Source organism: Esox lucius, chromosome 19 (assembly GCF_011004845.1).
Source record: "Esox lucius isolate fEsoLuc1 chromosome 19, fEsoLuc1.pri, whole genome shotgun sequence".
Lineage (NCBI taxonomy): Eukaryota > Metazoa > Chordata > Actinopteri > Esociformes > Esocidae > Esox > Esox lucius.
Window position 1 is genome coordinate 45251551 of NC_047587.1, and position 13890 is coordinate 45265440.

At 39.4% G+C, this 13890-nt stretch overlaps 1 protein-coding gene across 4 annotated transcripts in view; it reads left to right on the forward strand.

The window, feature by feature from the left end:
* Nucleotides 1-13890, forward strand: part of osbpl5 (oxysterol binding protein-like 5) — a 191758-nt gene that overhangs the window by 89101 nt on the left and 88767 nt on the right. Inside the window, exons 3-7 of one of the 4 annotated variants that reach the window (XM_013131244.4) lie at nucleotides 8335-8512; nucleotides 8867-8940; nucleotides 9180-9260; nucleotides 10231-10332; nucleotides 10570-10773. In XM_013131244.4, the coding sequence (XP_012986698.2) occupies nucleotides 8371-8512; nucleotides 8867-8940; nucleotides 9180-9260; nucleotides 10231-10332; nucleotides 10570-10773 (603 nt within the window). In that variant the 5' untranslated portion in view covers nucleotides 8335-8370. Of the gene's footprint in view, nucleotides 1-8334; nucleotides 8513-8866; nucleotides 8941-9177; nucleotides 9261-9486; nucleotides 9601-10230; nucleotides 10333-10569; nucleotides 10774-10874; nucleotides 12254-12365; nucleotides 12421-13890 lie in introns of those variants that run through there. The other 3 variants (XM_013131246.4, XM_013131247.4, XM_013131243.4) reach the window with 3 other exon arrangements.

Consider the following 13890-nt stretch of genomic DNA (forward strand, 5'->3'; position numbering starts at 1 on the left):
CAGAAACATGAATATATGGCGAATAAAACCATTAAGGATGTACAGTACCATTATGCAGTGTGACAGGACGCAGCAACACAAATGGACATTGTAAAGCCCAAATCAATGACATTACAGGTACCAAAGAAATAAGAACTTACTCACAATAACAATGTTCCTTAGATGCTGTAAGCCAGGTGTACTTTTCATAGATGATCTATTGAAAATTCCACACAAATCCTTTTACACAAATCCTTTCCCTGACTGCGACAGTTGGTTCCTCGCAATTTCCATGTTTTCTCGAAAAAGGCTTAGCCAATAAATCCGCCACCAAATGCATTTCTTCTCTTCCATTGGGCGTGAAAAAGACAACAGGGCTCAGTACAAATCTAAACAAAAAATTGTACACAAAGCACTACATCTAACAATCTAAACCTCACTAAAGAAATTTAAAATAAACCTTAGATGTTTCTACATTACGTGCTAACTAGTTTTATCTCAGTTAGGTAGCTGGCTCTCCGATCACACCACCTGAAAAATGCTCACGCAGGCAAGCTAGAAGACTGCTACGTGCCACCCAATAGGCTCATTATGGCGAACTCAAAATCTGGATATAGCACGTGGAAAATCTGATTGGATAAAAGCTCTGATTTATCTGAGCTGCACTGGAACCGGAACAAACACAATAGTGTTTCACCAGTGAACTGCTGAAACCCTAATAATGAACCGGAATAAACAAAACTCTTTAATATAACATAATATAAAATTATTTTACCAATCACTGTTCCTCAAATCTTGCGAAGAGTCTGTAATTGTTTTTATCAACAAGTTCTCCCAGAAGTTGTCGTAGTCCGTAACACCCGGGTGCTTACTTAAAAAATCCACAAGAAATAGTCGCCCGTAAACATAATAATAATGATGATCAACTTGGACATATTTTACTCGATATAGATAGATCTAACAGCCTAACACACAGCAGAAATAAATGCCATTTCATTCCAGAAGGTGGCGGAAGTTTGTTAACATTTGCCAATATTAGAATTGGTAGCATTTTCATGACCCTATTTGTTTATTTTTTTCAACTATTTATAATATTTTATTTGGTTCACCGTCTGTTATGTTGCAGTGCTAAGGAAAGAAATTGGTGGTAGCCATGACAAAATACTTTACTCACTCAAATAAAAGACTGCAGTTTAAAGCAAAGATTACATTAGGGGAACAATATTTAGGCTATAGGCTTACACTTGGCAAAGCACCTACCAATGTTTGTGGCAATTGCCACTGGCCCCCCTGTGGCAGCTGTCACTTTCTGATTGTAAATTAAACAAGATGTTGTAACAGATGACCTATCCAAAATTATTGACTTAAACCCTCAACATTTATAGCTTACTATACTAGGTGATATTTATATGTATCTGTGCATCACAGGATTCTAATTTAAAACCTTGTACAAAGCTATGAATTACTAGGCTGTATTTAGGAACAAAACTCTTTAATATATCATAATATAAAATTATTTTAACAATCACTGTTCCTCAAATCTTGCGAAGAGTCTAATTGTTTTTATCAACAAGTTCTGATGGAGAATCCTCATCCAGTTCCCCATCCCAGGTGTCCATCTCCTGGATGGCTTCTTTTTTTTCTTCTCTGTCCATCGAAAGGACAGCTGGGCGTTTCAGTCCTCCATGGAATGTTGCCTTATCGCACCAGTCAGCTGCAGCCAGGCTATGTTGGATAAGAATGTTTTCCTGTAGTAAAAAAAAGTATGTTATTGATAATTTATGTTTTTCTCAATTGAAGATTTCAGACTTAGAGAGCATTTACAGTACATCTGAAAGAAACATTTAAAAAAATTGTACCAACAAATGCTGTATTTATTAACACTGTGGGTTCAATCTAAAACCCTCCAAACTAAATGTCAGTATATATTCATAATTGTCTTAATTGTACATGTAAATAAAAAATTATAATAAATGGTAATGCAACTAATCTGTATCCATAGCATCTTCAATACACATCAAAAAAAGCAAAAAAGTTGAATCCAACCTGCGGCCCTTTGATGCATGTCTTCCCCTCTCTCTCTGTGTCCCTTTCCTGTCTATCTTCGGCTGTCACTAGCAAATTATTTTTTTTTTTATAGTTGATTCTAGCCGCAGCTACAGGTTTCATATTCAGCCTCATCTCCACCGACAGTCCACATCTTTTATCCGGGAGATAGGCTACTGCCAGCATATGGCGACAGTCGGAGCTTCACAATCACTCTTCAGAAAGCTATAGTCGTCCTGCTGATCTCTGCTGATCAGGGTCTGAAAAAAAAATAAACGGGGCACCATCCTAAATATTGTTCCCCTAATGTAATCATGCTTTAAACTGCAGTCTTTCATTTGAGTGAGTAAAGTATTTTGTCATGGCTACCACCAATTTCTTTCCTTAGCACTGCAACATAACAGACTGTGATACAAATAAAACATTATAAATAATCAAAGAAACTTTGAAAAAAATAAACAAATAGGGTCATGAAAATGCTACCAATTCTAATATTGGCAAATGTTAACATAAACTATAAGGTATCTCACTAGCAAATGCTACAAACACCAGCAGTTGCAGTCGCATATGCTCTTTCCTCTACAGTACGACAGGCTACTGGTTTGGTTGTATTTGTTGAGTAGTGGGTGATATCGGACACAGCCCTTGTTTGCCACCGTTCTACCCCATAATCGGTCGAGTAAATTTGTGGCGTCTCAGGCTGCCACCGGAAATACCATATAAACGGCGAAAGATGCCGTTGCATCTCAGGAAAAATCGTTGGCATCTCAACCTGCCACTAAAAATGCCACTGCTAACGGGACAGATGCCATGGCATCTCAACCTGCCACTAAAAATGCCACTGCTAACGGGGCAGATGCCATGGCATCTCAACCTGCCACTAAAAATGCCACTGCTAACGGGGCAGATGCCGTGGCATCTCAACCTGCCACCGGAAATGCCACTGCGAGCTGCCGATGCCGCTATTTGAGCTAGCCCCTGCTGGGTTCTCATGCTGTTAGCAGCGTTAGCGGGGCTGAAAAACAACAATCAATCGTGTCGTCTTTTGCGACCATTGCCCCATATGAAAAGCGATCAAAAAGGAGCAAAGATGTAACCAGCGCAGTTACTTACTTTATCGCGAAAGACATGATGCCCCTGAGCACAGTAGAGAAAGTTGATTAAAGTGCTGGACTCGAGGTATGAACTCCCAGGTAGAAAATACTTTATAGCATATAGCATAATGACTGGTTTTTCAATTACAATGTTTACATTTTGCACTTTTTACTCAGATTTCTACCTCTAAAACATTTGAGGGATGCAAAACCAGTACATAATTAATGTTGCGTAACAAGTCGAGTACTAAAATGTGCCAGGTCTGCCAAAAGTAATGTGATAGTAGTCACAGCTTTTTGTTTTATTTACATTTTAATTTACATTACTAACTTGTACTGTTTTGTTACGGCAGCACTTGTTTGCACATTTAACTGTTAAATTATGTTCTACTTTTTTATGTTAATGAACTATATTCTAAAGTTTAACTAATGAACCCTCTGGTTTCTTCAGGCTTCTGTCATTATCAGGATACTCTTCAAACTGGCTGCATTATCAAATTATATATAGTGTTAAATATCGATATGGAAAAGATCATATTTTTTTGCCATATCACCCAGCCCTACCAGAAACAGTCGCAATATAAACTGTTTTATTTCAGGCTTACTATAAGGTAGATACTGAAGGTTATAGCCAGCAAAGTTTTCGTCTATATGGAATAATTCATAATGCATACTTTGTTTGGATTGCAAGTAGATATGATCACGGGAACATATAGTTTGCAGGTCCGCTTCTCTAACCACTACGCTATTTAACAAGGGGTAGTCAGTCAGTCACTCACTCAGTAAGAGACATTCGCTCTTCTTGGCGGGCTCCGCTTATGTGGTCCAGCAAAAACTAGGAAGGCACTGCTCCGATCAGGCCATTGCAAAACATTTAGAAAATAATAATAATTACATTATAAACATCCTCCAGTTTTAATCTAGCGTAATCTAGCGCATGCACAAATAACTTCCTTGCTGCTCTATGCGCGCTGTTGACCAGTCAAGAGTTCAGCAGTGATGTGACTGACAACTTTCGTGAACAGTCCCTGACCAGCCATGCCAGTAGCAAACAGCACCTGGTCTGCATGTCAGCCAAGCGGGTGTTGCGATTCCTGTGAATTAATGACTAATATATAATAGTTAAATAACTTTGTAGAGTTATAGAAATTATAGTGTAACTTTTTTAAGAGTTTGAGTAAGATGATCCTCGACATGTTGTCGAAGTTGAGTTTGAAATGATTTTCATTCATGCTGTTATCCAGATTGACTCAAAGTAGTTGTTATGGATAAGTGTCTTGCTCAAGCACTATTTCATCTTCCAACCCAGCGATTTCAACCATGTTTTCTGGCCTAACTCTAACCACTAGTGTATCTGCCGCAACCTGTCCTGCTTGTTGCCATCAGGTAAACTGTATGTTTATTATGCACCAACCTTTTATCAGCATTGGACAAAAACAACCGTGATTACAGTCAGACACTTTTAGCTAAGATTTGTTGGAGAGTGGTGGTATTGGTATGAGGGTAAAAATGTCTGCACTAGCGAGCGAGTATTTCAGTTGAGTATGTTTGATTAGTAAAATGTGTGTCAGGGCACGGTATACATCTTCAAATTATAAATGAACCAAGGGGGAAGGTTTCTTTAAAGTGGGAAATAGAAATTCACAGCAAGCCATCAAAGAAACATCTAGAAACAGGGCTCACTGCTTTTAAGATCTCTGCTTCATAGCCGTAGGCAAAACGCAACAAACACTCCAAATAATGTACCAATGCAGTTAGTGGACAACACAGACAATCACAGAAGCCTACTCATTCACATGCTATAAGTTATCAAATTATTCTAATATGTTATAGAGAGGAGTAAAACCCTGTGTGAAAATATTTTTACACAAAGGTCTGCAGACATACCACACTACACATTTTCTATTAATTAAAATACCTAAATATCATTGAAATATAAAATCACAGTAATCTGTTTGAGTGCAGGTTGACTACAATAGTTTGCAAGCCACCCATAAATCTCAAGGTCAATATTGGCATGTGACTCTTGAAATTCCTCAAAACAAACTGCTCTCTCAATTTTTTTGACAAATCCCATTATGCAACCAAATTTGAATTACGAGATTATAGATTGCCATGGATATGGTTACAACTCACACATTCACATCTGAACTGAGTTCTGATACAATTTCAAACTCTTCATCCAGGGTTTGTTGTTCTTCCCCGGTGAAGGGGAACCAATCTCAAAACTCCCTATTCCATTTCCAAACATTAAACGCAGTCAGCGGGTTGATTTATATTCAAAGATTGCTGGGTTAGGCTTTGGTACTGTTTAGAGGTTAGGCAAAATAGGATTATCAATGTAAATCCATAGTTATGGCCAAAAGGTCCTACCACGAATGTGCTACTATGCTTTATTTATGTTTGCATGTATTCTTAAATACAAACCCATTGACCTCTGTAGTGGAATTAGCGCTGAATTAGTTAGCATCGCCACACACACACACACACACACAGTGATGCTCCTGGAATAATGCAGGGATTAACAGTATGTACTTTTCTGATGCTTTCCTGGAAGTCACCCAATTGCCTAATATGCCGAGTTAATGTAGAAGCGTTCAAAAACCTCTACCATTGTTTTTATTGTAATTATTATTGACAACTGCGACTGCAGAATGATACATAATTATTTTTTCCATTCATTTTTTTTTGGGCACAACATACTCAAGAGTATCAGGGAGACAAAAACAACTGCAAGTTAATCCAAATTGTTGTAGTCCTTTAATGCTAGGAATATACCAAAATTCCTGAAAACCTTGTGAACAGTTCCTAAATTATAACCTCTTCCAATTCAGATACTCAACACAATGGGCTTTTAAAATTAAACGCTACCCATGAAAATACCTTGAATAGTTCACATTTTGAATGAATTAATATCAGATCCAAAAGGCTGCCGGATAGAGCCAAATGAAACATTTGTACTTCAGCTTCAATCAGAGGGAATTAATACAGTTGGGCCAGAAGTATTGGCATCCTTTCTAGACAAGTTTATTCTTAAAAAATGCAACATTGTTTTGTATCCCCATATGTGTTTCTAGATAATTTACTGAATTGTAGATAATACTACAAAGAAAAACTAAAATGCCCCTGAGAATGTAATTTTCTTCTTCTTGACATAGTTACAAATAATTTGATTTCAAGCAAGTGATCCTGCTTATATTTTGGAATTGAACTCACATTGTGTTTTGCAGGTGCCTGCAAAATGAAAATCACTCATTGAACCAGTTTAAATAGAAAAAATTACTCATTGTCATGTTTAATTTACTGTGTACAAATGAGACCAAATTAGAGCTTTTTGTTAAAGCACACATCTATGTTTTCAGAAAACAATATTAAGCCTTCAAAGAAAAGAATACCTTTCCCACTGTCAGACATGGACATTCAGTGACATTTTAAAGTTTTTCTGCTGTCCCTGGCTCTGGCTGTGTTGATTGTAGGTATGACACCATGACATTTCAGAGTGCAATGTCCCACTGTCAAAAAGCTAGGTTTCTGTCAGAGGTCATGGATCTACTAGCAGGACAATTACTCAAAACACATTTCAAGTAAGCACCCAGGAATGATCGAAATTATATCAGGAACCTATGGATCTGCAAACAGCAGTAGGGAGGCACCCTTCAAATCTGAGAGAACTGGAGCAGTTGGCACAAGATCAGTGGACCACACTGCGAGTAAAGCTCATCCATAGTTATAGGAAGTGCTTGATTGCAGTTATTTTGACCAAAAGGCGGTGCTGCCAAATATTGAGCTTAGAGTGTAAGTAATATCTGTTTTTCTGTTGAAAATTGTTGTATTATGTTCTGATACTTGAATTTCAACTTATTTTCAAAGACAATTGTTACTTATTTATTTAAAGTACAATGGTACCAATTCTTTTGGCTACAACTGAATCTATCAGCTGTTTCTATTGGGGTGGATGATGCAATGCTGATTTTGTGTATTTGCCAAATCATTATTTAGAAATACAATGACTAGAATAATTTGTTCTAATTCTACGCATAATCCTAGTGGATAATTTGGTTATCCCTGGTCTTTGAAAGGCACTGAGATAGAAGAAGAGTGAATTTGCTTCAGTCCGCTTTAAAATTAAACAAATTTAGGATGGCCCAATCAAAATGATGAAGGCGCCGCCAAAACGTTACTGCTTAGGCCTAGCTTAGTTCTTTCAGATTTGAAAATGTTTACGTTCCAGGCTAAGTGGAATAGAACGTGTTGGCACCAGCCAATGGTGAACCGGGAAGGGGTAAGTTGTGCTGCTTTCCAGATGTCCACACAAAGACAATAAGGCAATATTTTTTTTTTTTCAGTGATACCTGAGTAAGACCTCCATAATGGTGATCTGTTTGGCGCTCCTACTTAAAATAACAGTTCCAAGTCCAACAAAGGAGTGGGTGTGGCGTATGTTATTTGTATGGACCAACAATCTGGGCGTTAGGGGTCAGGCCCCTTTGCCTGTAGCCAAATTCAGTTAACTGTCTGTGGGTGTTATATGGGCTGAGGCATGTCTCTTAGATCTGGGCAATATGGACAGGAATAATGCCTGAGTTATTACTTCTAGAAACATTGGTTTATAGCAGTGTGCTCCACTTTTTATATTTATAAATGTTAAAGTTTGATTGTCGTGGCCATTGAGTATCGCATTCACAACAATTCATATTAAGAAACAAAATGCATTTCAACGTTTACATTTCTCTAGTATTAGCTACATATAAGGAACAAGATCATCGAAACCCCTGCAGTAAGTCGCGCCATGTCAATATAGCTGCGCCATCTCCTGTCTGACCATGGCAAGCACTGATGTCTGTCAGGAACAGTGGCTCTGTGTGGTGGGGCCATGATGACAGACAACTAGAGACTGTGGAGAGCCTGTCTGTCACAGTTCAGCCTTTGTGCAGATGGTTGGTCGCATAGAGCAGCATTGTGTTCGCAAACCTGTCATTTTATCGTGTACGGTTGTCGAAAACCTGGCAAGCCTATAAGACAGACTAGAAAACTGAGGGGAAATGAACACTCCCAAAAAAAAGACATTGTGATGAATTGGAAGAGAAAATAATGGACATTTTACAGAATTCTTGGCTGGTTTTGTAACCCTTAAGTAACAACTCTCATTCTCACACTGTTTTTCTCTGATTTCTTACTATTTTTCATAATTTTTCTCTCTCTTGTTCTTTCTCAGTCTCTTTCTCTAAAAGAAGAGTTGACAGAAGACAGGATGAAGGAGGAGAACTTGTTTCACCGGAGGTTGTCTCTGTCTCCCAATGCCACCTCCCCCTCCCCTCCTAAGATAGACCCCCATTCTGTGACCCACAGCATGCCTTACGGAGGAGACGGTGACCTCTACCCACATAGCCTAGGTAAGGCCACAGTCTGTTCAACAAAGACCAACACTTGCAGTGGGACCATCCAACATATCAAGATTTCAGTTCATGCCAAGGGTTAGATTTTTCCACAGCAGCCATGGATGTAGATCTTTTTTTAATAAACCATTTATTTGGTGCCAACACAGATACATTTTTATATTCCAATGCCAGCAGGTTACCATATGAAATAAACTGTAAACAAGTCCGTCCAGAGATTGACATTCAAGCTTGACGAGGAACTTGCCAAACAATTTTTGGTTCTCTGTTTGCCCATCTGTATGCCTGTCTGTCTTTGTAGGTCTGTCTGTCTGTAATCCATTTTGTCTAAGTGTATTTTTCTGTTGGTAGGTATGGAATCAGAGGGGAATGGTCTGTCAATGATGAGTGATGAGCTTAGCCCCACCCAGTCGCCTAGCAGTAAGGTAAGAAGACCTCTTCTGATTTGACCTCTGTGTGTCTTTACCTGAGTGGATTTTACCTGATGTCGATGGATGTTTTAGGATAAAGGATCTGTTTTGCAAGTTTTTTGCATTTACAGGAATAGCAGTGTCTGGTTAGCCCTCTGCAGAGTTCCCAGAAAAAAGTACAATCCGGATTTCAGGGAGACCTAATCAACCTGCTGTTGACTCCATGTTTTCCTTCATCACTCTTCCTTCTTTAGTCAGACTCCAGGATGTTCAACAACGGGCTGGACGACTGCTCCTCCCCTTCCGAGAGGCTTCCCCGGAAAGAGTCTCTCAAGGTAAATGTATCACTTGTCCCTAGTTGGAAAGGGTTGCAGAGAGGATGTCTGGTGGGAAAAGTGTTCTCAAGAATTTGAGAGATTATGCTTGGTGTGAAAAATATTTAGCATCTACAGTACGTCTTTAGATTGGGGTTGCCCATAGAGTGCGATAGAGGCCTCTAGAGGCCAAAAGACAGTTTTACTAGGGAAATTGCTGTTGAAGGCATTCACTATTTTTCTGTAGGTGACTGGGTGGGACCTTCATCATTAACTGATCCTCCCTGACCAACCGGTTGGAGTCTGGGCAAGCCAAGTCAACATGAAAGATAATCTAATAAAGTCGGAATTTCCACCCATGGTGACATTTAATGATGACATTAAAATTGTTAATGCATTTAATGGTGAATTCAGCAATGTACCCTCTTTCCTTCTTTTGGTTACTCTAGGGCCCCTAGGCATCACATTTTAGATTCAGACAAAAACATCCCCAGCGGTTTCAACTAATAAGGGCTAACTGATTTTTGGAATAAGCCTGGGCTGGAATGAAAATGCACTGTCTAAAGTCTCTCAACCCAAAAAAAACACTAGTGAAAAGGTAGAGAGGTTCCTGTAAAAGAATGGTCTTCGGGATAATTTACCAAAATGATTTTCCTGTCCTTTTTTAAATTCAATTAACTTAACACTACATCCTTAACTAGAAAACCGATACAAATATGCCTGTGTGCAATAAGGTATTCAGGTTTGGCTATGCCTCCTCCTAGTGGTCTTCTGAAGTCTAGTTTGTCAAGCTGATATTGCCCATGTTGCACCATTTGCCTTAATTACAATGACATGAGGATAGCTAGCTGGGAGGAATAGTGGAAAGCCTTCCTCATTCCTTGTCAATAGTTAACTTGACTTTGATCAGGCATTCTCTTTATCAATCTCTGTCACATTTGAGTCTGTAAATCAACTGAGTGAAAGGTGGACTTTGGTCTGTCTACTCCAGGTCCAGAAGATGAATTACAGACAAGAGAAGAAACGCGCAGCTAAAGAGCTGTCCAGCGCTCTGAAGGACCCCAGTGTTGTCATCATGGCTAATTGGCTAAAGGTAATTTTGTCATGTCCCCAAATCGGTTGTTGCTCTCTGGGGATATTTTACCTTGAAACATGTGTCAGGAATGTATAATTTAATAGTGTTAAGGCAGTCTTTTAGGGCCCCAACCACTAGGGAGACAGACTATTGTTGTCTTGCCCTTTCTCTGTTTCTCTATCCCAGTCAGTTTTTAATCAGTTTTTTTTGTTTTCTTTCCATATGTATCTGTCTCTCTGTCTCCTCTCATGGTAGATCCGTGGTTCTCTGAAGAGCTGGACCAAGCTATGGTGTGCCCTGAAGCCCGGGGTCCTACTCATTTATAAGACCCCAAAGTCAGACCACTGGGTGGGCACAGTACTGCTCAATGCATGCAAACTGATTGAGAGGCCCTCCAAGAAGGATGGCTTCTGCTTCAAGTTGTACCACCCGCTGGAGAAGTCTATCTGGGCGGTCAAGGTCCGATACCAAGCTTTTATTAATGCCAATTGCTTGTTAATTATTACCTGGGTTACTGGGTTTATTTTTATTTTACTCAGACTAGCGTGATATATGCACAGTTGTGCTCATAAGTTTGCATACCCTGGCAGAAATTGTGATATTTTGGCATTGGTTTTGAAAATATGACTGATCATGCTAAAAAACTTTTTATAAAAGATGTCTTTTATTTAAGGATAGTGATCATATGAAGCCATTTATTATCACATAGTTGTTTGGCTCCTTTTAAAATCATAATGATACCCAAATGGCCCTGATAAAAACTTTACATAACCTTGAATGTGTAGCCTTGTTATAGACCCACAAGGTGACAAACACAGGTGAAAATGACTATTAAAGGTGATTTTCCCACACCTGTGGCTATTTAAATTGCAATTACTGACTGCGTATAACAGGGTATCCGCGGGGTCTTGAAAAGTGTTAAAAGGTGATAAATCAATTTTGGGAAAATTAAGACCCTTAAAAAGTATTAAAAAGTCTTATCACGGCTTTATAAAGTCTTACATTTTGAAAGTATTTTTTCTGAATTAGCTGTCCAACAGAGTCCCAAAAACATTGTAAAAGTGTGTGAATTTAGTCATGTTTATTAAAAAAAATTAACAGGTACATAAAAAACTAGGCTATTGTGGGTGCGTTCGTAAATTGCCTCTGAGAGCACCAGAGCGGGCAGGCGGGCGGAAGTTCAAAAGCACAATGTACGCTCTGGCGTTCCCGAAATGTTTTAAGAGAAGGTTGGTGAACGCATGAACAGAATGGGGAAGTGCAAATTTGCAGCGTCCTGGCTGGAAATGCTGGACTTCAAAGAGTGGCTGCAGCCAGTCGAGGGGAATGTCATGGAGGCATATTGTACATTATGCAAGAAAAAAATAAGTATTGTGTCAATGGGCATTAACTCGTTAAAGTCCCACATGTGTTGGGCTAGCCACAAAGCCGCTTCTAGCCGCCGAGAGCGGCAGCTCTCCATCGCTAGCTTCTGTGGTAATCGCGTTGCACCACCACAACCTAGTGCCAACGCCGTTACACCACCGGCAGTCGCACCTGAAGCTACAGCTACGACCCGGGCTGTCTCTGCTTCCTCATCTTCTGCAGCCGACATCAGAGTGGCTCTAGGCGGCACAGCAACACTGCGTGCTGAGGTGTTGTGGTGTCTCCACACAGCTGAGAAACACCATTCACTGAACTCAAACGAAAATCTGGCTGAAGTTTTCAAGGCTATGTTTCCAGATTCGGATATAGCAAAGTTGTTCACTTGTGGCAAGGACAAAACTGGATACATCATACGATTCGGGTTAGCCCCACACTTCAAGCAGGAGCTCATCAACACCATCAACAAGGCTGGCCAGTTTGTGTTAATGTTTGACGAGTCCCTCAACCAGTCAACAAAAACGAAACAGCTTCATGTGCACATTCGATTCTGGGAAGATGACCGTGTCCAATCTAGGTACCTCCTGCTTAGTACTATATATTGTATATACTATATTTTTATTTAATTTTCAACCTGTTATGTGTGTGTTTTGAGGAGTGTCATATTAATAAAGCTCTGTTCTGGCTAGGTACCTTGGCTCTCAATTCTTGGGACACGCTGTCGACCTGTTGCATCACATCAAAGTAAGTTAACTTACTAGCATTTCATCTTAAATTTTTATACTTATGGACAATCGTGTGGCTAAAGTGTAGATTACTAGATGAGACTGGGATGTGGCAAGTGACTGAAAACAGGTTGATGGGGTTGGGGAGGAGGAGCCATGGATGATAAAGAGGTTGGTTGTCTGTCAGATAGTATAAACATGTATAAATGTGACGCACACAGTGGTGTGATAAAGGTTACTGTAACTGTCAATGACATGTTTTTTGTTGAGATGTGTATTTGCTTTATGTTATAAATTAATGTAAATTTGAGTTCATTTAATTTAAAAAACAATTGTGATATACAGAAGTCAATATTCATAATTTATGTATAAAGTTAAGGGGTTCTTTAAGTAAGGATTATGTTGATAACGAGGTGTCAAATGACCCGGTTCAGTTTAGAGCGGATCTGCGTCATTTTGGGTCAGAAGAACTAAAATGAATGCAGAGAAACGACAGGTAGTCTGTCAAAGAAATTCTTAATCTGCATGGTTTGAGAGGCGAACACGGTAATTTAACTTTATAAATATCTGATAATGTGTATAATGTTGTTTTATATTGCTTTACGTCCACGATGTGATGTGCTATTCATGATGTTGATGGGATTCGTTGTATTTCTGTTACAACATTTGCCTGCATAACATTAGATATTGACACGAGAGACGCAAAATGCATATTTTGAATATATGTTTTTTATTTCTTGTAGTTTTCACGGTGTCTACAGTGTCTATTCTAAAGAGAGAGAGTGAATAAACAACAAAAGACATCTGTATGAAGCGTGGCCTTTATTCTGTCAGACCAGTGCAGTTAAAGTTACTGTTGTGTAGATCTGAGATTTGTGTGTGTTTGTGTGCTTGCATGCACGTGTGTGTGTGTGTGTGTGTGTGTGTGTGTACGCGTGCGTACATGTATTTGATTATGCGTGTGTGTGGTTGCTGTGGGTTCTTTGACTAGCAAGTTGTCTGAAGAATTAATGTACTTGCTGTTGTGTATATTCTCAGGAATGTGTTGCAAACCTGAATATGAGGCAGCTTCTCTCCATCAGTTTGGACGGCCCAAATGTCAACTTGAAGCTTGCAGACCTCCTCCAGACTGAGCATGCTGAGCTGTATGGTGCTCATCTGGTTAATGTGGAAGCTGTGGGCTTCACACCCTCCACAATGCACTGAAGGCAGGCTTTATCATGTGGCAGATGGACAAGCTCCTTCGAGCACTCCACTACCTCTTTCAGATGCTGATAAGTTAGCCAAGCAGGCAGAGGGGAAATCTGGGACATTAATGGCACAACTGATCACGAAGTCCAACATCCTCAGAAGACGTAGTAAAGAAAAACGGAACAAATTGGTCCAAACTGAGAAGCTGCTGGGAACAAAATCAGAAGAACTGAGGCACATGTCAGCATGATTGTTGTTGAGGGTGGAGCAAAGTTTTGTTTTGTTTTTTAATAAACTT